Raw genomic sequence first — 15914 nt, 5'->3', positions numbered from 1 at the left:
CCAGGCCTCACACGGGTGACAGCCCCATCACATCCACGGCACGACGGAAATCTCCTGTACCCAGCATGCAGTGCAACCAGGCCTCACACGGGGACAGCCCCATCACATCCACGGCACGACGGAAATCTCCTGTACCCAGCATTCAGTGCAACCAGGCCTCACACGGGGACATCCCCATCACATCCACCGCACGACGGAAATCTCCTGTACCGAGCATTCAGTGCAACCAGGCCTCACACGGGACAGCCCCATCACATCCACCGCACGACGGAAATCTCCTGTACCCAGCATTCAGTGCAACCAGGCCTCACACGGGGACAGCCCCATCACATCCACGGCACGACGGAAATCTCCTGTACCCAGCATGCAGTGCAACCAGGCCTCACACGGGGACAGCCCCATCACATCCACGGCACGACGGAAATCTCCTGTACCCAGCATTCAGTGCAACCAGGCCTCACACGGGGACAGCCCCATCACATCCACGGCACGACGGAAATCTCCTGTACCCAGCATTCAGTGCAACCAGGCCTCACACGGGGACAGCCCCATCACATCCACAGCACGACGGAAATCTCCTGTACCCAGCATTCAGTGCAAACAGGCCTCACACGGGGACAGCCCCATCACATCCACCACACGACGGAAGTCTCCTGTACCCAGCATTCATTGCAACCAGGCCTCACACGGGGACATCCCCATCACATCCACGGCACGACGGAAATCTCCTGTACCCAGCATTCAGTGCAACCAGGCCTCACACGGGGACAGCCCCATCACATCCACGGCACGACAGAAATCTCCTGTACCCAGCATTCAGTGCAACCAGGCCTCACACGGGTGACAGCCCCATCACATCCACGGCACGATGGAAATCTCCTGTACCCAGCATTCAGTGCAACCAGGCCTCACACGGGGACATCCCCATCACATCCACGGCACGACAGAAATCTCCTGTACCCAGCATTCAGTGCAACCAGACCTCACACGGGGACAGCCCCATCACATCCACAGCACGACGGAAATCTCCTGTACCCAGCATTCAGTGCAAACAGGCCTCACACGGGGACAGCCCCATCACATCCACCGCACGACGGAAGTCTCCTGTACCCAGCATTCAGTGCAACCAGGCCTCACACGGAGACAGCCCCATCACTGTAAAAACATTAAAATTAATACATCTAGTTATCAAATATTTCATAGTAAGACATATACGTTCATAGTTCTGTTTATGTTGGAGGGCATAGGTTATTAATAAAGTTTATAAGGGATAAACATTAAAATGCCCATATTGAATATACTTGAGTGCTGAGCGTGGAAGGATATATTTAAATCCTTCCCGAAGCTTTCCGAAGTTTCCAGAAGGTTACGTAATATGGAACTATATTCAACTGTGTTCCACTAAACACCCTATATGGACTGAGCAGCTGGTATATAATACACGATGGAGGGGGCTACTGCTCGCTCCTCCACATTGCCTGCTATCAGAAGACTCCTGTGCAAGATGAAGACACGTTGTCCGGCCTAAGAGATGACATCCCCTGCATTGCCGTTCAGGACCCAAAGAAAGATGGGTAAAGACTTCCCATTGATCATTATGGACTAAATGAACTCTTTGCGTAAGCTATCAAAGTACATTATTTTTCCTTTCTGTAACTGAACCCTGGCAACCATTTTTAAATAGATAAAATACATTTATTTTTACATTTTTGAGGTCTTTTCATTCATGCGCCTTTACGTATTTGAAGAAAAATATATTTAAGAGTATATTTTTTAACATTTTGGTGAGCCACCCATTCGTCATTTTTTCTGCATTTTTTGTTGTTCCTTCATTTTGCATAAGGGGGGTATCTCAAGTATCTCCTGCAAAGGATCAGGAATTGACAATTTATAAAAATCACGCAGAACCTAGGAAATACGTATAAGTCAAGTTGCATGAAAGTTTTTTTTTAATGAACTTTAAAGTTTTTACAAAGCCACAGAAGTTAACTTTTGACGTATTTTTGAGTAAGAAAGATAAAGTCAGTCTATAAGAAGTATTGGACCTGCTGAGTAAGGTGAATCAAGTCTTAGAGGATCATCCATCAGATCATCTGATCATTTCAGGTAAGAAAATGGATTTTATCTCTTCATATGTTAAGCAGAGTAAACTTCAGTTCACTTATTCAGATATTTCTAATGTAGAGGAGCTTTGGTTACGCTTTTATGGGGAGTGTGAACTTGAGAATTCACGTATAGAATGTGCAAGGTCTTTTAATAGAGAGAAACAGAAAATCAGAAATGTCTGTCATTTAGTCTATGATTTTCACAAGTTAATCGTAGAAAAGTGTAAAAATGGTGGAAATAGACAACCTGAATGGTCAGGAGAGTCAGTGACAGAGAAATCCAAAGACTGCTTAGAACCTGGAATGTCAGTCAGTGATATTGTGAATTCTGACTGTAATGTTGGCTGTAATTTTGCAAATCAGAATTTTGATAATGGCGGCAGACATGTGCTACGTAATCAAGGTCATTTTCAGGACACTGGGAAAGAAGTAGGAAATGACGTAGAGAAGCCAGAAGGGGGAGGAGCCAGAGTGGGACACGTGCAGAAAGGACATGTGGAGAGAGAAAATGGCGACGATCAGTTTCTAAAAATAGAACAGGCTAAGTTAGGGATTACACTTAGAAAAAATTTATTGGACATATGCAAATTAATTCCCGCATATAATCCTAAAATACATGTTTGCAGAAATTCAGAGATATTTGAAAGTTCCATCGAGAAGTTAAATTTAACCAATAGTGAGACGAATCAGTTATTCCGTATGTGGTTACCTCAGCATTTCTTTAGACAATTGGCATTAAAAAAGTTTTCTGACAATGAGAAATTTGATTGTTCAAATGATAACGATATCATAAGGCTGAAAAATCTCATCTTCTGTGCAAGGAATGAATCTGATCCAAACTATGAGATGTTGAAAGAATTACAAATTGAACAGAATGAGAGTACGTTCTCATTTATGTCCGTTTTTGAACGTTTGTATAGGGCAGTCATTCCAAATGTGGGATTGGATGGAATGATACGTTTATTCATCAAGAAATTTAATTTCCTTGACAATGCCGCCTGTGCAGTGGCATTAAATAAAAAGTCCCTATTCGAATGTACGACATTTATCGATTTTGTTAGAAATCGCCAAAGTCAATCAAAACAGAAATTAATTAATTCTGAAAAACCAATACAAAAAAGGGAGAGTTTTTGTGAAAAACCAACAGTGTCTCCTAGATCCAGATATTTCTGTGACAGGGTATATGAAGTTCGGAGGAAAATGCATACGTGTTATAAACCATACAATCCACCCCAATTTTTGTCATCTAAAAGTCTTTTTCCACAGGAAAAACCCTTGTCACCAGTGACGGGATCGGTCACTGGGATTGAAAATCCCGGACAAATGATGAGTAATAGCTTTGAAAGACAGAAACAGGTGTCTTGTGGAGATTCTCTCCCTGGGTTAGAATTTCATAGCCAGTGGCAGCTGGGTGGTCTTTCAGAGAGAGACGTTCTTTCTCATATAAGAGAAAACCTTGAATTACATAAGTTCAGAGATTCCTATAAGTTCAAAGGGAATCTAATAAATCGAATCTTTGAAGAAAAAATTAGGTATGGTCTTCAGTTAAATGAAGTGGATTTCTGGGTAAATTAATTTTATTGTTTGAGAAATATGTTTATTCATATACAGTGAATCAATACATACATATATATATATATATATATTAGAGGTAGTGATAATAAGTCAAGGTCATATTTTCATTTAGTAAAATGATAGTTTAACGTTATAAATTAATAATTTGATCTCTGTATATGAATAATAATATTTAAAATAAAATAATAAGAGAAAGTAACGGATTTTAAGTGTTTCATTTTTAGCATAAATATGATAATAATTTTATTCTTTTATTTCCCTCAGAATTTATCAGTAAAGCAAATTGATGGAGTATTAACTTTTTATTTTTTTTTTTTACATATGTTTTTGTCCTCAATCAGGTAACATATATTTTCTTGTGTAAGGTTAATTCGCGAAAGCATGATTGATAATAATTATTATTTTCTCAGGTACCAATGGTCAGAGAAGTATACTTGAACGTTTCTTTTATGAATATATATATATCTTCTATAGAGTTATTAGAAATGTAATCTGAGCTTTGGAGTAGTAAAACTGCTTGCTGTTTTGGAATGGTGTTCTTTGAACGTATCAGAGCATGTGACTTGATACTAAAGTTAATAATAAATGTTTGTTTCATGGTGATATGTACAGTAGGTAATACATTGGAATTTGTTTTTTTCGAGAAGTACTTCAATTTAGTAACATAATCTTTGAAATGCGCATAGAATAATTGGGAAAACAGGGATTTGTGTCCGTCAATGTTTTTATGTGAAAGTATATGTTAAAGAACCATGACAGTCTTGTGTGTATAGATGTGTCTATGAATGATTGATTGTTTGAGCAGCTGCTAAAGTCAGAGTACTTGGATCCAGAGAGAGAGAGAAAAAAAAAGGGGAATTTTTGTTTTAACTTCGAGGTTATTCTTAGACATATTTCTTTAGTATAGAGATATTAGGATTTTTTTTTATTTTTTATTAAGGGTTTATTCTGAAGAGTTACATTCTAGAATAAGGTTATAACGTTTTGATTTTTTTTATATCTTTTGTGTTAGTCACTTCTTTTATTGGTACATAGATTGAAAATCATTTTTCTTTTCAAATATGGAAGTGATATTTATAATATGGTCTTGAAGATATACCACACAAATTTTAATTTAATTTAATCTAAACATAGTAATTTTTATAATATCATATTTCATGATATTGAAAGGGGGAGGTTTGGTCTCAATCACACATTTATATTTGATAAATATATGTGTTTACAGGATACTTTAATAATTAATATTTCAAGTACAAAGGAAGAATTGGGAATATTTTTATTTCAATTTTTTATTTTTATTCCAATTTTCATTTTTTCTTTTATTCCTATTTTTTATATTAATTATTTAATATTCACATTTTTAATTAAAATCTTAATTTTACAATTTTTATTTTTTCTTCAGATTTTAAATATCTCAATTGAGAAAACACTTCAATATTTAGTTCAGTAATATCTAATTTAAGAATATTACTTTATTAAATATGAATCATATTAAAAGGGAAAAGTTCCACTTTTTTTGGAAGAAAAGATACTTCCTTCATCATATATACAATTGTTTACTTTCTGGTAATACATTATTTTTATTTTAATATGTTAACACAATAAGGATGAAATATTACTTATAATTACACATTTCCTTATAGTAGGTTATTTAATAAATAATAGACAAATCAAATAAATTAAATTAGAGTAATAAAGATGGAAGATCGAGGTACATCTAGGTTTACCTTCCTATATTTATAAATAATATATATTATATTTTTAATCAATAATAATTTATAATGGGTATTATTGTGTTTTGATGGTATCATCCAGTCTTTTCTAAAAGGTTATTTGCTTTGATTTATAATTTACAAATGATCTAACTAAAAGCCACATTGTTGCCTTTCATATTTATAATATGATACATGTTATAGGTACACATTATATTATTTCATACTTTATATTATATTTTGGTTACATTCAACACATTGCCACCTATGGGTTTGGAAGGGTAATACACTAATGATAAAAAAGGTCATTACAAGAAAATACTATCGTCTATACCATTATACAGTATTTTATCATTCTGAGTATCAATTATATTAATACTTCTACATAACTAAGAAGTTATGATACGCTGTGACATTTATTAGTGATAGTTATTGCCATATTTGGTATTTAGATTAGGGAGTGAAATCTTCAATCAAGATTACAAAAGATAAAAACGACTTTATATTTTTTCTAAAGTTAAAAGGGATTCTGCAAAAAGGTCCAAAAGGTAACGTCTCAAATAAGACTGTGAAACATACAAAATACACTTACCGTGCTTGCATCTCAGAAACATAGTGCTCTTTTGGTTCAAGGATGGACAATGACACATGGTCTGTGCATTAAGACCTCCCTAAAGTTACTAAGAAGAGCAATGACGTGTTAAAGTTAACCCCTATCGTGCTGACCAAGAACGTCTTAACATCTGTCCAAAAGGATTTGACAACAGGCAGCATGGAGGATAAAAGGTGACTAATGTAAATTACACTGCACAGACATCAAAGACTTTTGCTATTCTTCTACATTCATGAACTGTGGTTTATCAACATTGGCTATGGACTTTGTAATAAAGAATAAAGTTTATGGACTTTGATCTAACGATGATAAACGCAATACGGGACTGTATTAAATTGGTAACCATTCATTTTTATCAAAGGATTTATTTCTAAGAGACTGTGTTTATGCCGGATTACATCGGAGATAAGAAGACATCAACTCAGAGGACATCATATGGTGACCGGATTTGGTTTTTGCATTTCTTTTTAGGTCTAGCGAAGTATAGTTTTATACATTTTTATATGATTGATCAGTCACAGCCTGTCATAACATGAATCCACATTATTATATTATTGAACTTACATGAATAATGCAAATTAATTATTCTTCATCATTATTATTGATATTAATCCGTTATTGCCAAATAAGGAAAGAAGATTTGTTATTTCAATGATGTATTAATTAATTTCGGGGTTACTCCACCCGCTTCAAGGGGGGTTTGTAAAAACATTAAAATTAATACATCTAGTTATCAAATATCTCATAGTAAGACATATACGTTCATAGTTCTGTTTATGTTGGAGGGCATAGGTTATTAATAAAGTTTATAAGGGATAAACATTAAAATGCCCATATTGAATATACTTGAGTGCTGAGCGTGGAAGGATATATTTAAATCCTTCCCGAAGCTTTCCGAAGTTTCCAGAAGGTTACGTAATATGGAACTATATTCAACTGTGTTCCACTAAACACCCTATATGGACTGAGCAGCTGGTATATAATACACGATGGAGGGGGCTACTGCTCGCTCCTCCACATTGCCTGCTATCAGAAGACTCCTGTGCAAGATGAAGACACGTTGTCCGGCCTAAGAGATGACATCCCCTGCATTGCCGTTCAGGACCCAAAGAAAGATGGGTAAAGACTTCCCATTGATCATTATGGACTAAATGAACTCTTTGCGTAAGCTATCAAAGTATATTATTTTTCCTTTCTGTAACTGAACACTGGCAACCATTTTTAAATAGATAAAATACATTTATTTTTACATTTTTGAGGTCTTTTCATTCATGCGCCTTTACGTATTTGAAGAAAAATATATTTAAGAGTATATTTTTTAACAATCACATCCACCACACGACGGAAATCTCCTGTACCCAGCATTCAGTGCAACCAGGCCTCACACGGGGACAGCCCCATCACATCCACCGCACGACGGAAATCTCCTGTACCCAGCATTCAGTGCAACCAGGCTTCACACGGGGACAGCCCCATCACATCCACCACACGACGGAAGTCTCCTGTACCCAGCATTCAGTGCAACCAGGCCTCACACGGGGGACAGCCCCATCACATCCACGGCACGACGGAAGTCTCCTGTACCCAGCATTCAGTGCAACCAGGCCTCACACGGGGACAGCCCCATCACATCCACCACACGACGGAAGTCTCCTGTACCCAGCATTCAGTGCAACCAGGCCTCACACGGGGACAGCCCCATCACATCCACGGCACGACGGACATCTCCTGTACCCAGCATTCAGTGCAACCAGGCCTCACACGGGGACAGCCCCATCACATCCACCGCACGACGAAAATCTCCTGTACCCAGCATTCAGTGCAACCAGGCCTCACACGGGGACATCCCCATCACATCCACCGCACGACGGAAATCTCCTGTACCCAGCATTCAGTGCAACCAGGCCTCACACGGGGACATCCCCATCACATCCACCGCACGACGGAAATCTCCTGTACCCAGCATTCAGTGCAACCAGGCCTCACACGGGGACATCCCCATCACATCCACCACACGACAGAAGTCTCCTGTACCCAGCATTCAGTGCAACCAGGCCTCACACGGGGACAGCCCCATCACATCCACCGCACGACGGAAGTCTCCTGTACCCAGCATTCAGTGCAACCAGGCCTCACACGGGGACAGCCCCATCACATCCACGGCACGACGGAAATCTCCTGTACCCAGCATTCAGTGCAACCAGGCCTCACACGGGGACAGCCCCATCACATCCACGGCACGACGGAAATCTCCTGTACCCAGCATTCAGTGCAACCAGGCCTCACACGGGGGACAGCCCCATCACATCCACCGCACGACGGAAATCTCCTGTACCCAGCATTCAGTGCAACCAGGCCTCACACGGGGACATCCCCATCACATCCACAGCACGACGGAAATCTCCTGTACCCAGCATTCAGTGCAACCAGGCCTCACACGGGGACAGCCCCATCACATCCACCGCACGACGGAAATCTCCTGTACCCAGCATTCAGTGCAACCAGGCCTCACACGGGTGTCAGCCCCATCACATCCACGGCACGACGGAAATCTCCTGTACCCAGCATTCAGTGCAACCAGGCCTCACACGGGGGACAGCCACATCACATCCACGGCACGACGGAAATCTCCTGTACCCAGCATTCAGTGCAACCAGGCCTCACACGGGGACAGCCCCATCACATCCACGGCACGACGGAAATCTCCTGTACCCAGCATTCAGTGCAACCAGGCCTCACACGGGGACAGCCCCATCACATCCACCGCACGACGGAAATCTCCTGTACCCAGCATTCAGTGCAACGAGGCCTCACACGGAGACAGCCCCATCACATCCACCACACGACGGAAATCTCCTGTACCCAGCATTCAGTGCAACCAGGCCTCACACGGGGACAGCCCCATCACATCCACCGCACGACGGAAATCTCCTGTACCCAGCATTCAGTGCAACCAGGCTTCACACGGGTGACAGCCCCATCACATCCACCGCACGACGGAAATCTCCTGTACCCAGCATTCAGTGCAACCAGGCTTCACACGGGGACAGCCCCATCACATCCACCGCACGACGGAAATCTCCTGTACCCAGCATTCAGTGCAACCAGGCTTCACACGGGTGACAGCCCCATCACATCCACCGCACGACGGAAATCTCCTGTACCCAGCATTCAGTGCAACCAGGCTTCACACGGGGACAGCCCCATCACATCCACCGCACGACGGAAATCTCCTGTACCCAGCATTCAGTGCAACCAGGCCTCACATGGGGACAGCCCCATCACATCCACTGCACGACGGAAATCTCCTGTACCCAGCATTCAGTGCAACCAGGCCTCACACGGGGACAGCCCCATCACATCCACCGTACGACGGAAATCTCCTGTACCCAGCATTCAGTGCAACCAGGCCTCACACGGGTGACAGCCCCATCACATCCACCGCACGACGGAAATCTCCTGTACCCAGCATTCAGTGCAACCAGGCTTCACACGGGGACAGCCCCATCACATCCACCGCACGACGGAAATCTCCTGTACCCAGCATTCAGTGCAACCAGGCCTCACACGGGGGACATCCCCATCACATCCACCGCACGACGGAAATCTCCTGTACCCAGCATTCAGTGCAACCAGGCCTCACACGGGGACAGCCCCATCACATCCACCGCACGACGGAAATCTCCTGTACCCAGCATTCAGTGCAACCAGGCCTCACACGGGGACAGCCCCATCACATCCACCGCACGACGGAAATCTCCTGTACCCAGCATTCAGTGCAACCAGGCCTCACACGGGGACAGCCACATCACATCCACGGCACGACGGAAATCTCCTGTACCCAGCATTCAGTGCAACCAGGCCTCACACGGGTGTCAGCCCCATCACATCCACGGCATGACGGAAATCTCCTGTACCCAGCATTCAGTGCAACCAGGCCTCACACGGGGACAGCCCCATCACATCCACCGCACGACGGAAATCTCCTGTACCCAGCATGCAGTGCAACCAGGCCTCACACGGGTGTCAGCCCCATCACATCCACGGCACGACGGAAATCTCCTGTACCCAGCATTCAGTGCAACCAGGCCTCACACGGGGACAGCCCCATCACATCCACGGCACGACGGAAATCTCCTGTACCCAGCATTCAGTGCAACCAGGCCTCACACGGGGACAGCCCCATCACATCCACCGCACGACGGAAATCTCCTGTACCCAGCATTCAGTGCAACCAGGCCTCACACGGGGACAGCCCCATCACATCCACCGCACGACGGAAATCTCCTGTACCCAGCATTCAGTGCAACCAGGCCTCACACGGGTGTCAGCCCCATCACATCCACGGCACGACGGAAATCTCCTGTACCCAGCATTCAGTGCAACCAGGCCTCACACGGGGACATCCCCATCACATCCACCGCACGACGGAAATCTCCTGTATCCAGCATTCAGTGCAACCAGGCCTCACACGGGGACATCCCCATCACATCCACGGCACGACGGAAATCTCCTGTACCCAGCATTCAGTGCAACCAGGCCTCACACAGGGACATCCCCATCACATCCACCGCACGACGGAAATCTCCTGTACCCAGCATTCAGTGCAACCAGGCCTCACACGGGGACAGCCCCATCACATCCACCGCACGACGGAAATCTCCTGTACCCAGCATGCAGTGCAACCAGGCTTCACATGGATGACAGCACAACTACAGAATACCCAGAACTGGAGCGTTTAGAAGGCCTGGAAGTATAGAGCACAAAGTATGTACACAGTGCCTGCACCAGCAGAATAGTGATATTGTGAGTGCATGGTAACGCTTACCGGAGATACCTGCCGCTATCAGTGCTGACATCGTGTGGGAGAGTCCGCGGCTGCCTCGCTGGTGTGATCCTTGTAGGCAGTGCCGAATAACCGCCATGACACTCTGGGCATCTTCATCTTCTACTATGTGACCACCATATATAACACCTGCAGTGTGAGGAGAGGAGAGTGATGTGGAGGTGATCGGGAGCAGAGCAGAGCACCTCAGGCACGTTCACCTGGTCGGGGGCAGAGCAGAGTACCTCAGGCACGTTCACCTGGCCGGGGGCGGAGCAGGGCACCTCAGGCACGTTTACCTGGCCAGGGGCAGAGCAGAGCACCTCAGGCACGTTCACTGGCCAGGGGCAGAGCAGAGCACCTCAGGCGTGTTCACCTGGCCAGGAGCAGAGCACCTCAGGCACGTTCACCTGGCCGGGGGCAGAGCAGAGCACCTCAGGCACGTTCCCCTGGCCAGGAGCAGAGCAGAGCACCTCAGCCACTTTCACCTGGCCGGGGGCAGAGCAGAGCACCTCAGGAATGTTCACCTGGCCAGGAGCAGAGCAGAGCACCTCAGGCACTTTCACCTGGCCGGGGGCAGAGCAGAGCACATCAGGCGTGTTCACCTGGTCGGGGGCAGAGCAGAGCACCTCAGGCACATTGACCCACCTGGCCAGGGGCAAAGCAGAGCACCTCAAGCACAGTCACCTGGCCAGGAGCAGAGCACCTCAGGCATGTTCACCTGGCCGGGGGCAGAGCAGAGCACCTCAGGCACGTTCACCTGGTCGGGGGCAGAGCAGAGCACCTCAGGCACATTCACCCACCTGGCCAGGGGCAAAGCAGAGCACCTCAAGCACAGTCACCTGGCCGGGGGCAGAGTACCTCAGGCACGTTCACCTGGCCGGGGGCAGAGCAGGGCACCTCAGGCACGTTTACCTGGCCAGGGGCAGAGCAGAGCACCTCAGGCACGTTCACTGGCCAGGGGCAGAGCAGAGCACCTCAGGCGTGTTCACCTGGCCAGGAGCAGAGCAGAGCACCTCAGGCACGTTCACCTGGCCGGGGGCAGAGCAGAGCACCTCAGGCACGTTCACCTGGTCGGGGGCAGAGCAGAGCACCTCAGGCACAGTCACCTGGCTGGGGGTAGAGTACCTCAGGCACATTCACCTGGCCGGGGGCAGAGCACCTCAGGCACATTCACCTGGCCGGGGGCAGAGCACCTCAGGCACATTCACCTGGCCGGGGGCAGAGCAGAGCACCTCAGGCACGTTCACCTTGTGATGGACTTTGATGCCTCCACGACTGACCTCAGGTACATGATAGCACGATACTCCCCTGGGACCCCACCATTTTTCTCTGTGTGGCCTCCTGTCTCCCCTGAGGGTTGGGCTTCATTTGGTCACATATATATTGGATGATTGCTCCTTCCCACACAATGCAGCGGATACTTCGCCCCACGCCTGGTGTGGAACACACTATGTACAGGTGATGCCCCCATTCGTTACCTGCAATGAAGGGCAAAGCCTCGCCCCAGTCCTGACACTGTGACATCACCATCCTCGTGGTGCACAGAGCGTTCCTCAGATCATTCTGACTCCTGTGAAGAGTTAATAGTCGATGTCAGCGTGCTCCTCCCCATTCCCCACCCTCAGTGGATGGAGGTCGCAGCAATGGCTGTCCTCATGGGTCAATGGCATGATGCCCGCACCACTCACCAGCAATACGTGTGGCGCTGTACATGGAGGCCATACTCCTGTCTTAGCAGCAGGATATTGTGCAGAATCAAGAACTTCAGGGTGAGGGGGTCCTGCTTCCTTGCGTTCTCTGCCACATCCAAACAGCCCAGAAGAAGAACATCACGGAGCGTTAATCGTAGTGCGCAGGGGATGGAGCGGGAGCCCAACCGTAGGGCAACTGAAAAACAAACCGGGATCTCGTAGAGGGAGGACAATGAAGGAGAGCTGGGAAGAATGATGTGGTGGAGAGGGGTTTATGGGGACACTGGAGATAGGGAACACTGGAATGAGTGTGGGTCTTGTCCACGGACTCTAGAAGGAGGGGGGCATCTGGGGAGACTGGATGGAGGGGAAGGGTCTGTGTGGAAACTGCAAGGACGAGGAGGGACTGGGGAGACTGGACAGAGGGTAAAGTCCGAGGAGACTGTACGGAGGTGGAAGGGAGACTGGAAGGAATGAGGTCTGGGAAGACTGAATGAAGGCCAAGGGTCTAAAGGTGGTGTCACACACAGCGACAACGACGCCGCTGCTACGTCACCATTTTCTGTGACGTTGCAGCGACGTCCCGTCGCTGTCACTGTGTGTGACATCCAGCAACGACCTGGCCCCTGCTGTGAGGTCGCCGGTCATTGCTGAATGTCCAGCTTCATTTTTTGGTCGTCGCTCTCCCGCTGTGACGCACACATCGCTGTGTGTGACAGCGAGAGAGAGCGACGAAATGAAGCGAGCAGGGAGCAGGAGCCGGCATCTGCGGTAAGCTGTAACCAAGGTAAACATCGGGTAACCAAGGTGGTTACCCGATATTTACCTTCGTTACCAGCCTCTGCCGCTCTCACGCTGCCAGCGCCGGCTCCTGCTCTCTACACATGTAGCTGCAGTACACATTGTGTAATTAACCCGATGTGTACTGTAGCTAGGAGAGCAGGGAGCCAGCGCTCAGTGTGCGCGGCTCCCTGCTCTCTGTACATGTAGCGACGTTATGATCGCTGCTTCGGCTGCTGTGTTTGACAGCTAAGCAGCGATCATAACAGTGACTTACAAGGTCGCTGCTACGTCACAGAAAATGGTGACGTAACAGCGACGTCGTTGTCGCTGTCGTTTAGTGTGACCCCAGCTTAAGGAACCTGGAATATGAGGGGGAGGGTCTGGGGAGACTGGAATATGAGGGGAAGGGTCTGGGGAGACTGGAATATGGAGGGGAGGGACTGGGGAGACTGGAATATGAAGGGGAGGGTCTGGGGAGACTGGAATATGAGGGGAAGGGTCTGGGGAGACTGGAATATGAGGGGAAGGGTCTGGGGAGACTGGAATATGAGGGGAAGGGTCTGGGGAGACTGGAATATGAGGGGAAGGGTCTGGGGAGACTGGAATATGAGGGGAAGGGTCTGGAGAGACTGGAATATGAGGGGAAGGGTCTGGGGAGACTGGAATATGAGGGGGAGGGTCTGGGGAGACTGGGGGGAGTGTTATGATCCGGAACCATGGAAGACCACCATAAATCATTGGTAAAAGGTGACAAGAGCATTGGCAACTAACCTGGCCGCCATCCCCTTACTAACCATCAACACTAGAAGTAGCTGAGACGTGAACTAACATCCTGTGCACCGCGAACCCAGCCAGAGAACTAGCTATCCTAAAGGTAGGAAAGATGAATAACTCTCTGCCTCAGAAAATAGATTGCCAAAGAATAGCAAGCCCCCCACATTCATAGACTCCGGTGATATAGGAAAACACAATACACAGATAGATGATAGGATTAGCAAAAGTGAGGCCCTACTGACTAAATAGGACAGGATAGGAAAGGGACTGATGGTGGCCAGAGAAAAACCCTACAAAAATCCAAAAACCTGATAGTACAAAAAGCCCTCAGATCACTAGATCTGAACTCCGTCCTATACCAGGCGCTCTTGTCATACCAATGAACAGAAAGCAGGAACCATACAAATTCAAGAAGCAACAAACACATGGACTTATATGAGCAATACTCCAAACATAGCTGCAGGGAGATTCCCAGCTAAGCAACTGAGAGGGAAGATTCCTGCATGCAAATAAACTGACAATAACCACAGCAAATGATAAACTCAGATAAGAGCAAAAAGAACCAAACAACAAATAAGGAGCCAAGCACTTATCTGAGGTAGATGTGGTCTGGAGCAGGATGTAGCAGGCTGGTGAACAAAGAACAACTGACATCCAGCATTGCCTATTTAAACCCTGGTTTGCTAGCAGGCTGAGAGTTAGCAATGGAAACGCCCATTGCTCAACACACCTGGTCTCTGTCCAAACCATTCCTGGCCACAAGAGGGAGCCTCACAGCAGCAAAAGCATAACTGACATTCACAACAGGGGAGGGGGAGGGTCTGGGGAGACTTGAATATGAGGGGAAGGGTCTGGGGACACTGGAATATGAGGGGAAGGGTCTGGGGACACTGGAATATGAGGGGAAGGGTCTGGGGACACTGGAATATGAGGGGAAGGGTCTGTGGAGACTGGAATATGAGGAGAAAGGTCTAGGGAGACTTGGGGGAGGGGAGAGTCTGGGGAGACTGGAATATGAGGGGAAGGGTCTGGGGAGACTGGAATATGAGGGGAAGGGTCTGGGGAGACTGGAATATGAGGGGGAAGGGTCTGGGGAGACTGGAATATGAGGGGAAGGGTCTGGGGAGACTGGAATATGAGGGGGAAGGGTCTGGGGAGACTGGAATATGAGGGGAAGGGTTTGGGGAGACTGGAATATGAGGGTTACGGAGTAGCTGCTCCAGGTGATGCAGTTACATATTAGGGAGGGTCTTACCTGGCAGGGAGCTCAGCGTCTCCTCCTCTACAGATACACAGAGTCTGAAATCTGGAGTCACCACTGCCAGGAAAAAAGAAAGCGAATGAAATAAAGTCTAATTCTCCGCAATCCTGGAATAGTGGAGTGTTACATGTCATATCCTGGTAATGATTACACGTATTATACACCGCGTCCTCGGAACAACAGCAATGATGAGATGGGACATGTCAGACGCTGCATCCATGAAATAACGGGACATGTCACAAACCCCATTCATGGAATGATGGAATCTGCTGCAGGCCGCGTCCATGGAATGACAGGACACGGAGCACACCGCATCCACGGAATGATGGGACCTATCACATGCTGCATCCACGGAATGACGGGACATGCTGCACATTGCTTCCATGGAGTGACAGGACACATAGCATGCCACATCCTTAAAATGACGGGACCAGTTGCACACCACATCCATGGAATTACAGGAAATTTCATACTCTGCATTCACCAAATGACGGGACATGTCGTACTCCACGTACACCAAATGACGGGACATGTCACACGCCACAGAATAATGGGACATGTAGTATATCGCA

General features: G+C 46.9%; 1 protein-coding gene across 1 annotated transcript in view; it reads right to left on the bottom strand.

Annotated features, from left to right (window-relative positions):
- DNHD1 (dynein heavy chain domain 1) overlaps nucleotides 1-15914 on the bottom strand; it is a 355748-nt gene that overhangs the window by 39442 nt on the left and 300392 nt on the right. Inside the window, exons 37-40 of the mRNA XM_075334063.1 lie at nucleotides 15337-15399; nucleotides 12522-12720; nucleotides 12312-12403; nucleotides 10834-10980 (exon numbers count right to left, since the gene is read on the bottom strand). Of these exons, the coding sequence (XP_075190178.1) occupies nucleotides 10834-10980; nucleotides 12312-12403; nucleotides 12522-12720; nucleotides 15337-15399 (501 nt within the window). The remainder of the gene's footprint in view (nucleotides 1-10833; nucleotides 10981-12311; nucleotides 12404-12521; nucleotides 12721-15336; nucleotides 15400-15914) is intronic.

The sequence above is a fragment of the Anomaloglossus baeobatrachus genome, chromosome 2 (genome assembly GCF_048569485.1).
Source record: "Anomaloglossus baeobatrachus isolate aAnoBae1 chromosome 2, aAnoBae1.hap1, whole genome shotgun sequence".
Taxonomy (NCBI): domain Eukaryota; kingdom Metazoa; phylum Chordata; class Amphibia; order Anura; family Aromobatidae; genus Anomaloglossus; species Anomaloglossus baeobatrachus.
Note: the sequence above shows the minus strand (reverse complement) of the source record. Positions and strands in the feature narration are given on the sequence as shown.